Genomic DNA, 10,835 nt, shown 5'->3' with positions numbered 1-10,835 from the left:
CAAACATGGCGGCAGTACAGACGCGGCAAGCACTTACCAGCACATCCGTCGGCAACCTTGAACTGAACATCCAATCTCGGATTCCAAACCTGAGGCCAGGAACGCTGCTGTGCAGAGTCGAAGCAGTGGGGCTCAACCCGGCCGACTTCAAGTCCAGTGACCATGCCACTTCGCCTGGCTCTGTCGGCGGCTTCGACTTTGCTGGTGTGGTGTTGGAAGTCGGCACTGGCGTGACGAGGTTCTCTGTCGGTGATCGCGTGGCAGGTGCTGCCTATGGCTACAACCCAGACGATAAAGAGCTCGGGGCCTTCACCAACGTGGTGCTGGCTGCCGAGGAGTTGACGTTGAAGCTTCCTCCGAGCTGGACGTTCGAGCAAGGAGCCACCCTCGGCGTAGTGGTAACGACGGCAGGTTTTGGCCTGAATCACTACTTGCAGGTCCCGATTCCGGGCGAAGAGGCGACACAAACCGGCGGCAGGGACCAATTCGTCCTGGTGTCTGGCGGTGGCACGGCCAGCGGCATGGTTGCGATCCAGTGGCTTCACCTGGCAGGATTCAAGCCTCTGGCCAGCTGCTCGCCCTCAAGCATGGATCTGGTACGATCACTCGGAGCCGTGGCCACATTCGACTACCGCGCCCCTACCTGTGGGGCAGACATCCGGAGGTTCACAGAAGGCAGGCTCGCACATGTGCTTGACTGCGCCCCAAGCGTGGAGGGCACCGAGTCGATGAGAATGTGCTACGCTGCCATCGGTCCGAAAGGAGGACGCTACGTAGCGCTGAACCCCATCTCAACGCTTGTCAAGTACACACGCCGCGACGTGAGCGCTGACTGGCTGATGGCGGTGGCCATGTTCGGGGAGACAGTGTCACTGCCCGGTGTCTACGGCCGACCAGCGAGGCCTGAGCTACGAACATTGGCTGCTCGTATCTTCCGGACGGCAGAGATGCTCATTTCTCAGGGCCTTCTGACGGAACCAAGGTTCCAGATCCGGGCTGGCGGTCTTGGAGCTGTTGGCCAAGGTGTAGAGGAGCTGCGAAGGGGTCTGACAGGAGGAAAGCTGGTTTTTCCGCTCACTTGAAGGTGATAAGCGAGCAGGATTTGCTCTTGGGGCTGTTTATTGGATGTTGAAGCGGACCATATCTCTTTCTGAAATAGTATCTCAAACATTGAAGGCATCAACTGAGGTGAATCTTCCGCCTTAGGGGGACTCCGAGACGGTGCGTCGTCAAAAGAGTGCCCTAACCCAATCCTTGACGCAGGCCTCGGTGGATGCAGGTGTTTTATCGCCTTGGCAAGAATCCTCAAGTGACAGGGGGGATGAGCAAGGCAAATAGTAGGGCCAGGGGTAGGGGTCTCCGCAGATGAGAGCCGATGTAACACCTCCGTTCAATTCAGCCGCAAAGCGGGTGTTTTTAAGGCAATGGATGAGTGAGATCCTTTTCCCTTCCCCACACACAGATCAATTGGTGCTTATCGCAAAATGCAACGTCGGCAAGTTTCTGGGGGCTGACAATGCACCGACTGTGCATGTCGGCCGATCTTACACGAGCAGGCATTCGATGGTCTAGAACTCATTTCCATGGTATAGATCCTACAGATACCAGCCCTCCAAGGTTTCAGTCGGCTGTCGGCACAGATCTGAGTGACCCAAGAGTCTGGCTACCGCGTCAGCACGTTCTCGGAAGCCCAGCCGAATTGCCTTGCTGGTTGAGTTATATGCCCAATTTGGGTGATGACATTCACTTGCCAAGTAACATGTCAGCACCAAAACTAGACCTCGGGAGTAGGGGCCAGGTCGAACGTATGGAAGTGAACCCTGACTTCTTTGGGCACCATCTCATCGAGGCAAGTGGATGACATTTTCTATCAGCATAAGCAGTTTCCTTTACTGATCTACGTCTGTTTCAGGCACCTCAGTCTGTGTATTCGCTTTGACCATTGACAAGTGGTGACCCCAACTATGTACAAGTTCTTACCCTCAGAGTTCTGTAACTTCGAGTTCCTCCGTGTGCTCGGCACAGCTCCAACACACGGCTGTGACGTTGGAGAGTGTGTTGATGTTGCCGCAAACATCAAGATCAACGATGGCGAGAGTTGGTACCGAGCCTGGTCCGAGGCGGCATCCAAAGCCGAGGCCGCTGCCGAGGACTGCATCAGAGATGGAGACAGAGTAGGGTCTCGGTGGGCCTTGTTGCGAGCCAGCAACTACAGGCGCTCCAGCGAGCTGTATGTATCTTGAACTTTTATTTTACTTTTCTTTCCTGGCTTCACTGGCAGTGCACCAAAAACATCGACACTTTTATTAATCACTACTAATTTGCAGGATGTTGCGCAAGCCTGTTCCGTCCGAAGACCCACGACGTCTCGAGGCCATCTCACAGTCCGCCGCCCTGTTCAGAAAAGCGACTGCACTTTTTGACAGCCCTGTCGAATTTCTAGAAATTCCTTTCTTAGACGAGGGGGCCACTTTACCCGCTTACCTGTTTTTGCCTCCCAGGGGCCCAGATGGCGATGACAGTGGCAAGATACCTGTCGTCGTCCAGGTTCAGGGCTTCGACACCATCCAAGAGGAATTTTACCATTTCACCGTAGCTGGCGGCCTTCCCCGAGGTTATGCCGTCCTAACATTCGACGCCCCGGGGCAAGGCATGGTCCTCCGCCGAAAGGAGCACCGGCTTCACTTGCGCGGTGACTTCGAGGTCGTGATAAAAGCCGTCCTAGACAAACTCTGGTCCCACGCGGCATCTTCGCCGGTGTGCAAGGACCTTGATCTGAACAGAGTTGCTGTGTCGGGCAACTCGATGGGCGCATACTTTGCCCTGCGTGCTGCTGCCTTCGAGCCGACTCGGATCAAGGCGTGCATTGCGTCAGATTCGTTCTACGATCTCGGCCAGGTCGCCCGTGATACCATTCCAGGCTTCTTCCGCTATCTCAATCGCGGTGTCGTGGACAGCATCATGGGCCTGGCCGTCCGCTTATCTCCATTCCAGGTGCGGTGGGAGCTAGGGCATGGCATTCTTGCTTTCGGAGCCCCGACCATATCTGACGCTGTCGACAAAATGGCACCGTTCACGCTCCAGAAGCCAGACGGGACGTCAATCTGCGGTGACATTGCCTGTCCTACGCTCGTGACGGATGCTCCAGACACAGTCTTTCCCCTGGATGCGCAGCGTGTCTACGACAATCTAACACAACTCAAAGACGGTCAGAATAAAGTCATGTGGCGTCCTGTAGGTGTAGGTCAGGGGTCACTACAAGCCAAAGTGGCCGCGTTTTCACATCTTCACGCTAAGACTTTCAATTGGCTTGACACTGTGTTTGAAATTACGAGACCTTCGCTAGAAGATGCGGCAAGTAAATGAATATGCTTCAATTTCAATACAGAATCACAATAGAGGATTTTGAAATATTGTAAATTTCTTGCCATGGAAATAACGGAACCAAAATGCGTCGCTCTCTCCCGTAGCGAATATTGATATTGCATTAGTGATTGGCAGCTATAGAATTCTTCCATGAATATTCACAGCCGCTTTGACCGTGCCAAAAGCTCTGAAATATGCACGTCGGCTTGAAAGGTATGGTGAATGATGCCTGGAGGCGCTCCGAGATATCTCATCATTAAGTTGGGGAATTGAATTTGGTCAGGCCAACAAATCAATCTCTTATTCGGCGCCATCTATTTTGCGGCAGTTTCCCTTTGCCAGGACCCAGGTTCCCCCAAGTCGGACACTGTTGATCCCATTTATCATGCCATCGACCGACTACCTAAGCTGAGCTCTCAAGCTGGGTATTCTTTAGGGGTGGTATTGATGATCTTGCCATCTTCGATGAAGGTCGTCTGGGTACCGATTTGCACGTCCACCTTGGTCTGATCAATCCAGCCTTGCTCAAACTTGGTCACCTTGCCTTCCCAGTCCGGGTCCGTCAGCATGTTGCGGATCTTCTGTGGATCAGAGGTCCAGTAAATGACAGCTGCGTCATATGGCGCCATATTCCAGCCCTCGGCACACCCGCCCTTCAGATTGTCCAGGTCTTCTTGAAACTGTGCTTTGAAAGCGGTCGGGGTGAAGTACTGTATCACCGGAAAGGGCCCAGGTCAGCACCAAAAATGCGAGGAATGAGCATTCGCACGTGTTGTCAAGTCAGGGAATGCGGGAAAGAATGCGCACAATCTCGACACGGTCAACCCCGTTCCTGAGGGCTACCGGCATGAAGCGAGGAATCTGCTCCTCGTTGTACCATTTCAGCCACGTCTCCTCATCGTGCGACTGGTCCCGGTAGTGAAGAACGGTGACCTTCAGCATCGGCATCTGCGGTGAAGCCATTTTCGCTAGTATTCAAATGTTTCGCGCCTTTTGGTCAAAAAGATTGGAGAGTCTGGGGTGGCAGGCAGGAGATCCTCGAGCTCACTCATTTCCCGATTATCCAGAACACGGCCTGTTTTACGCTTCTCAATTCTGCTGGAGCCTGACAGTCACCATTACGCGCGCGGGGCGGATGCCATCCCCTGAGACATACATGCACGTCTGATGTGGTTCATAGCTAATCGTGCACACATGCACACGTGGGGCACAAAGAGACCCTCGTTCGCCTGGCGAATGAGGAGGATCCGCTGCGTTTGGAAACCTGCCGATATGCGACTGGGCGCAAGAGATCAGTTCAGCTCGGGCCAAAATATAAACCATGTACCACCCGACGCCAACGCCACCAGCCTAATTTGAAGCGTCAGGATTCAGCCCCATACCCCTCACACGGATAATTAACTATCAACTGCATTTCCGTGGCCCCGTGAAAAGCCGCTTGAGAAAGGCGCAGCAATGCTGACGGCTTCAACGAAGGATGAGATTGTCCGCTTCTTGATGGGACAAGACACTCCCACCAGACCTACCCCCCTCAACTTGGAACCTTTTGCCACTTGTGAAGCTCTTTCCACGCCAGCCAGCTCGTGACACCGGCAATTAGAACAACAGCGCCAACATGGCCGGTCTCGCCCTTCTGAGTGTCGCTCCGTTGCTGTCGGCAACGGGCTCGATAATGTTTACTATCTCAGAAGATACTTTTATCCGGCCCCTCGTGCGCACCTCCCCCTCAGCGCCAGAGATGGAGGCCCGCCGGCACGCCAACCGAATCCTGCCAGGGCTCATGGACTTCACCCGCAACGGTCTGGCCATCATATTCACCACCTACCCAATCAGTATCGCGACCGCGGCAGCCAACCTCGCACGCCACGACGGGGCGGTGGCGCTCTCGGCACAAGCCGCCAGGAATCCGCGCATTGCGGCCGGCTTCTACCTCGCGGGTCTTGTCTTTAGCGTCCTGCACATGCCATTCGGGCCTGGTGCGATGAAGCTATTGGAGGCGGTTCGTGCTGATAAGGGTACAGACGGGGATGCAAAGGCAGATAACACTGCCAGCATGGCGTCTTGGTTGCGTATCAACACGATCAGGGCTTGTGTGGCTGACTTTCCCTCGTGGGCATGCTACTTCGTGGCTTTTATGTTTGCGAACTCGTGATGGCGTGCCGAATATTGTATATTGTCACGCAACAAATCAGTGACCAAATATACAAGTTAGAAATTATAAATATAAAGAAGCTTGGGAAGTCACAATGCCTTTAAAAGAAAAATTGAAAACACAGTGCCGCGTACTAAGCTATGGATCTGAATGGTATTAAATGACATTGCTCACTTCCGTTGTTGTTTCATTTCTTCGCGTATGACAAGAACGCGAGGCAAGTCAACTTAGCTGACAGAAGTTACACAATATCCGAGACTGGAACAACCTTGTCCTTCTGCGATGCCCTGACTTTTTCGTTCGGTTCTTTGCCCTCAGAATGGGGCGATGACGATGTTGGTTGCTGTTTGATCTCTGAGCGAGGGTGTTCCAGTCCAAATTCAGTATCGAGGTGCTCCCTTAGCGGGACATCTTTGATGATAAAGCTTATCAGGAACCCAAGCAGTGAGAACCCAATACCGACCTGAAAGCAGCGCTTTAGGCTTTCCACGTATATTGACGAGATCTGGTCCTGCTGTTGGGGGGTCCAACCCTGCGAGCCTGTGCCGCCGCCAATAGACGCCAGGGCGTAAGCCCCACCGTCGAGGAGCTGCTCGCGGATGGACGGATCGCTGATGTTGGTCACCAGCTGATTGACACGGGAGTTGAATGTGGCTGCGGGAATAGCTACGCCCCAGACGCCGCCGAAACTACGAACGAAACCCCAGGCTGCCGTGGAAATAGCTTGGTCGACTTCCTCAAGAGGAGCCTGAACTGCTGGCCATGTCGTCGTCACCATGGCGCCCAGGCCAGCTGCTCCGATACATTCCACACTGGCCCAGTACGCGGTCGAAGTATTTTTGTTTAGCCGGGACAGGAGGCCAAAGCAGATTGCCAGAAGTCCCATTCCAGCAAAAAAGGAGGGACGATATCGGCCCCACTTAGTCGTTGCCCAACCGCCCAGGATGGCGAAAGGCATGGTGACAAACGGAAGTGGGAGTAAATTGACTCCGGACTGGGTCGGACCTGTGCTCCTTACTCCCTGAAAGTAAATGGGAAGGAAGTAGGTGAGGAAATTGGTGAGCATTGCGTGAAGCGACGAAATTCCAAACGCACCCAGCGATGTACGATTCGAGAACAGCCGGAGCGGCATTGTCGGTTCGGGAATTATGGTTGTGGACTCCAGCCAAATGAAAGCCCCGATACCAACCAGGCCAAGGACCAAAGGCACGACAGTTCTGAAGGACGACCAAGAGAACTGGGTACCGCCCCACATCAGAGCAATGAGGACTGCAACGACAGAGGCCACGAGAAGGGCGTTGCCGCCCAGATCGACACGCTTGAGTGAGTTACCAACCGTGTCCTTTCTATATCTGGTCCTCAAGAATACAAATAGTGCTGCCAGAGCAACCGCGCAGACAGGGAGGTTGAGGTAGAAGATCCTGTTTCCAAAATCAGCTTCATCTTCACGTGGCAATCTCGAGGGCTCATGGTACATACCAACGCCAGCTGGCGTGCTGAGCCAGAGCGCCCCCGACGACCGGACCGATGCAGACAGCCACGGTATATGCAATGAGAACGATGCTCATAAACTGTGGCCGCTCGCGCAGAGGAACCAGGTCAGCGACATTGATCTCAATCAGGATACTAATGGCACCACCACCAGCACCCTGAATAGCACGCCCCGCGATCAGGGCGCCCAAGTTCCGAGCCGAACCACAGACGGCCGAGCCGACAGCAAACAAAAAGGTAGCCAGCATGGTCGTACTTCGACGGCCGTAGATGTTGGAAGCCTGACCGAAAAGTGGTTGAAAGGCTGTCATGGTGAGAAAGTAAGCATTCGCAATCCACATCCAGCCGTCGCTCCTGCCGAGATCCTCGAGGATGGAAGGCATTGCTGTTGAGACGGCAGAGGTGTCCAAGGCCGACAGCATCGATATGAGCTGCATGGAGACGATGATTCCCTGCAGCGAACGTCCAACTGTGTTAGCACACACTACTCCTGAATTGCGCTGGAAGCTCGCCCGCGGTCAGTCCTACCCAAAATTGCCAGCCTCGTGCAGGCCTCTCAGGGGCCGTCTCATCAGAGTGCTCCGCGCTGCGATCATTTGGTGGCATCTCCATTGCCATATCTCTAAGGCTCAATGGGTCTGGTTTGCTGGCCACCTAGAAGGCAAGTCTGTGAAGAGGTCTTTCGGGAATTCGGGAGAATGCGATGCGCCAGGTCGAAAACTGAAAATAGCTGGGAACACGAGTCTATTGATTTCCGAGACCCCAAAGCATTCTGGGCGCTAAAAAGGTATCAGGAAATCAGTAGGGACATGGATGTAGGAAGATAGGACGGATCGCGGCAAAGTGCCGTACAGCAGTACCTTTAGCATTGGGCCTTTTTGAGGCCTGGTCTGTTCAACTGCACGTTATGCTTACCATCCGGGAACCCGGATCGTTTTTTCATCCGTGTCTGGTCCATCTCTTTTCACACGAAATCGTCGGTTGGGATCACAGAGGCGTGGGAACCGGAAAATCGATCCCCGAACTGGGAGGCAGCTTGGATACAACCTGCAGGCAGGCGGCGGTTCACACCCTAGTAAGATCTTGGGCACTCTTTGCCCAGGTGGTTACATCACATACTGCAGGTAGGCGAGGTAAGATTTTGGTACCATCTGGTTACACTGCATATTACTACAAGTACAGTACTTATGTACACGTGTAGATGGCCGCCCCCACCTGCTGAAGAATGGAGCATCATGATGACCCAAGCTTCTCGCTCTGTTACATTACATCTTATCCCAGATCGCCTGCATCTAAAATCGGTGACCCCTTGTCATCTAACAGATAACATCAGGCAGACCAAGCATATGTACCCATATCAAGGCGGAGATGCCCACATCCGAAAGATTTCCACAGCTTGGTTCCTCAATAAGAATACCTGTGCAAGGACACTAAACCATGAACAGAACAAATGAATTTCTGCCGCTCCGTCAGACCTGCAATAGGTGTCGTGATTTGAAAGTCCGTTGTCAGAGCCGCTATTCTGTCATTGCTCCAAACGATGAAGACAGCCTAGCTTCGTGCCAGCCATGTTTGCGATGCTCGAGAACAGGAGCCAACTGTACATTCAGCTGCAAGTACCTACATGAATTTATCGATGCCTGGTCGAACTTCATAGTTGGCTGATCTTTTAATTCATAGCAAAACGACCCAGTGGGCGACCACGACTGCCAAAAGGTGTCACGAATCGCAGCAGCAATGACCAGCTGGATCATACTACTCACGAGTCGTCCAAAGGCCGGAAGGCTCCAAATTGCCCCTCATACTTGTCTGAAATTTCCGTGGGATCGCCGCCATTATCACCGGACATTTTTCATCGAGAGCCGGTCCTAACGCCAAGATTCGCGGGCTCTGTCTCGGTGCAGAACATGTGGTCCGAGTCTTGGTCTCAAAAGCGGACCCTGGATGATGCCGGAGACGGTGGCATGAAGCATCGGCTCACTTCGGACGAGGAACGAGACAATGTTTCACTTCAGGAACTGTTCCCGCAGCAGACAATTTCACCCGTGAACACCCCATCAGCCCTACGCGAGGATCTCTTCACTCCAATACTCCCAAACAGCGGCGAATGTCATTTCCCGGCGCCCCAAGAGTACATTGTTAAGCCAAAAAAGCATCGTACTTCAGATAATCTGGGCAGAGCATCCTCTGGAGCAAATATCTTGACGCGGACCCACGATTTGGCGCAGCTCAGCCTGCGTATTTACCAGCTGCAGTTAGAAGCGGGCTCTTCGATGCCCTCACCAGTTTTGTGCGAGAAAATCACCAGCGTGACGCGATGTCTACTACGGTCACTTGGGCATGTTCTGGCGGGCACAGGGGGTTCTCAAAATCACTTCACGACTTCAGATTCAGCGTCTGTTATGGCTCCTACTGATGCTGGGCAGAGGTCTGATGTTCGAATACGTCGCCAAAGAATTGAGTATTCAGTCTATGCAGCTGAGACCCCTGAACCTGAGATATGTGAAACGGATCTATCTGTCACTCTTCTCGCACTGGCATGTTATCAGCGACTTCTCGGCCTGTTCCAGCACATTTGCGTGTCTATTCACATGCACATGGACGAAGTTGGCTCACCCGGATTCTCGATTGCTCAGGTCATCATGACGACAGAACTCATCAATCACCTCCTCGAGAGTATTGATCGCGATCCACTGCGTATTTTGGGGGTTTCGTCGGCTTCCAACTCTCACGGGTCAAGATCTTGCTCAAACACCACAGAGATGTCTGCCTCAAACGTGAATGTCGGAACTATATTAGCAAATATGTGGCCCAGGTCAAATTTCGAGGAACTTTATGAAACGCAATTCAATGGTTCCAACAGCCAGGCCCAAAGTGCCTCTAGAACTCCGACCATGTCGCTCTCTGAATCTCTGCAAAACCCGAGTCTGCAGAATCTCGAGGCCGTCGTTGGTTCAATGGTACGGAAACATAGCGCAATTCGCGCACATATTGGTTTAATTAAGCATGCCATCCAGACATCAGAGTTTAACTAGTTGTACACAAAAAGACGTTCAAGTCACAATCAGATTCAAACTGGGCGAAAAATGAATAGGTAGTTGAACATAACAGGAGGCAAGAAGTGCCTGACTGTTCCGAGAACTCCGTACGATAAAGTTCCTGAGATATTCGATTCTTCATAGCACAAAAATGACACGTGGGAAGTGTGAACTGTGCCAGGGAAAAGCAAGTCCTCCGGCTTGAAATGCCACCATCTCTGCGGGCCGCCATGTTTGTCTCACTCCTGCAACACAGACAGAATGTGAACTAACGCAAGACTTTTTGTGAACTCATGGCTGATACTTGTCCCCGGGAGACCAAATGCGGAAATACGCTCCAGTACGACGCAGTGACTGGTACACATACGTATATGGAATATCCACCGTTGGGTTCGGCGATAGGCGGGCCAACGCTGAAGGATTTAAAAGGGCAAATGGCATGGTTCGGTCGAATCCTCCATTAATCCTTTCGGCAACTCACTCGTATAAGACTTTAGTCTGAGAAAGTACTTGAATTCGAAAGTCTATACCACATTTTACGAATTCGTGAGCCCGGAGCGGCTAAAAAGCATCTTTGCGGCTGAAGTAGTCTAGACCTAGGCCTAGAATAAGCAATGCAATGTCGCATTGCAGTGAATCAGAATCTGATAGGGCAATACAACCGGAAAGATGTGCAAAGTCCCTATGAAGTGGGTGCTCCGGCGTACTTGAGCAGTAGACCAAGAGGAGAAAGGAACCGAGGCCCGGCATTAGGGTACCTGCAACGTTCGACTTCCTGCAGGACATCG

At 52.7% G+C, this 10,835-nt stretch overlaps 6 protein-coding genes across 6 annotated transcripts; 4 read left to right on the top strand and 2 right to left on the bottom strand.

Annotated features, from left to right (window-relative positions):
- Positions 1-5: 5 nt before the first annotated feature.
- Positions 6-1,082, top strand: J7T55_005704 (Enoyl reductase LovC; the record flags this gene model as incomplete). Its single annotated transcript, XM_053134656.1, has 1 exon — positions 6-1,082. The coding sequence occupies one exon, from the start codon at positions 6-8 to the stop codon at positions 1,080-1,082; it is 1,077 nt and encodes a 358-aa protein (XP_053000475.1).
- An 882-nt stretch (positions 1,083-1,964) lies between these two features.
- J7T55_005703 (dihydropseudooxynicotine hydrolase) lies at positions 1,965-3,366 on the top strand (the record flags this gene model as incomplete). The annotated part of the gene is made up of 2 exons (XM_053134546.1): positions 1,965-2,230; positions 2,328-3,366. The coding sequence occupies 2 exons, from the start codon at positions 1,965-1,967 to the stop codon at positions 3,364-3,366; spliced, it is 1,305 nt and encodes a 434-aa protein (XP_053000474.1).
- Positions 3,367-3,782: 416 nt separating this feature from the next.
- On the bottom strand, positions 3,783-4,329 carry J7T55_005702 (uncharacterized protein; the record flags this gene model as incomplete). Its single annotated transcript, XM_053134438.1, has 2 exons — positions 3,783-4,076; positions 4,174-4,329. 2 exons carry the CDS (start codon positions 4,327-4,329, stop codon positions 3,783-3,785), a joined length of 450 nt encoding a protein of 149 aa, XP_053000473.1.
- A 652-nt stretch (positions 4,330-4,981) lies between these two features.
- J7T55_005701 (uncharacterized protein) lies at positions 4,982-5,518 on the top strand (the record flags this gene model as incomplete). The annotated part of the gene is made up of 1 exon (XM_053134328.1): positions 4,982-5,518. The coding sequence occupies one exon, from the start codon at positions 4,982-4,984 to the stop codon at positions 5,516-5,518; it is 537 nt and encodes a 178-aa protein (XP_053000472.1).
- A 241-nt stretch (positions 5,519-5,759) lies between these two features.
- J7T55_005700 (MFS-type transporter YusP) lies at positions 5,760-7,627 on the bottom strand (the record flags this gene model as incomplete). Its single annotated transcript, XM_053134218.1, has 3 exons — positions 5,760-6,939; positions 6,998-7,461; positions 7,538-7,627. The coding sequence occupies 3 exons, from the start codon at positions 7,625-7,627 to the stop codon at positions 5,760-5,762; spliced, it is 1,734 nt and encodes a 577-aa protein (XP_053000471.1).
- Positions 7,628-8,577: 950 nt separating this feature from the next.
- J7T55_005699 (uncharacterized protein) lies at positions 8,578-10,218 on the top strand (the record flags this gene model as incomplete). Its single annotated transcript, XM_053134107.1, has 5 exons — positions 8,578-8,609; positions 8,742-9,328; positions 9,398-9,706; positions 9,770-9,969; positions 10,192-10,218. The coding sequence occupies 5 exons, from the start codon at positions 8,578-8,580 to the stop codon at positions 10,216-10,218; spliced, it is 1,155 nt and encodes a 384-aa protein (XP_053000470.1).
- Between the last annotated feature and the right edge of the window lie 617 nt (positions 10,219-10,835).

This window comes from Diaporthe amygdali (assembly GCF_026229845.1).
Source record: "Diaporthe amygdali strain CAA958 chromosome Unknown NODE_1_length_4327563_cov_65_473760, whole genome shotgun sequence".
NCBI lineage: Eukaryota > Fungi > Ascomycota > Sordariomycetes > Diaporthales > Diaporthaceae > Diaporthe > Diaporthe amygdali.
The sequence above is the reverse complement of the archived record's forward strand: the minus strand, read 5'-3'. Positions and strand labels throughout refer to the sequence as shown.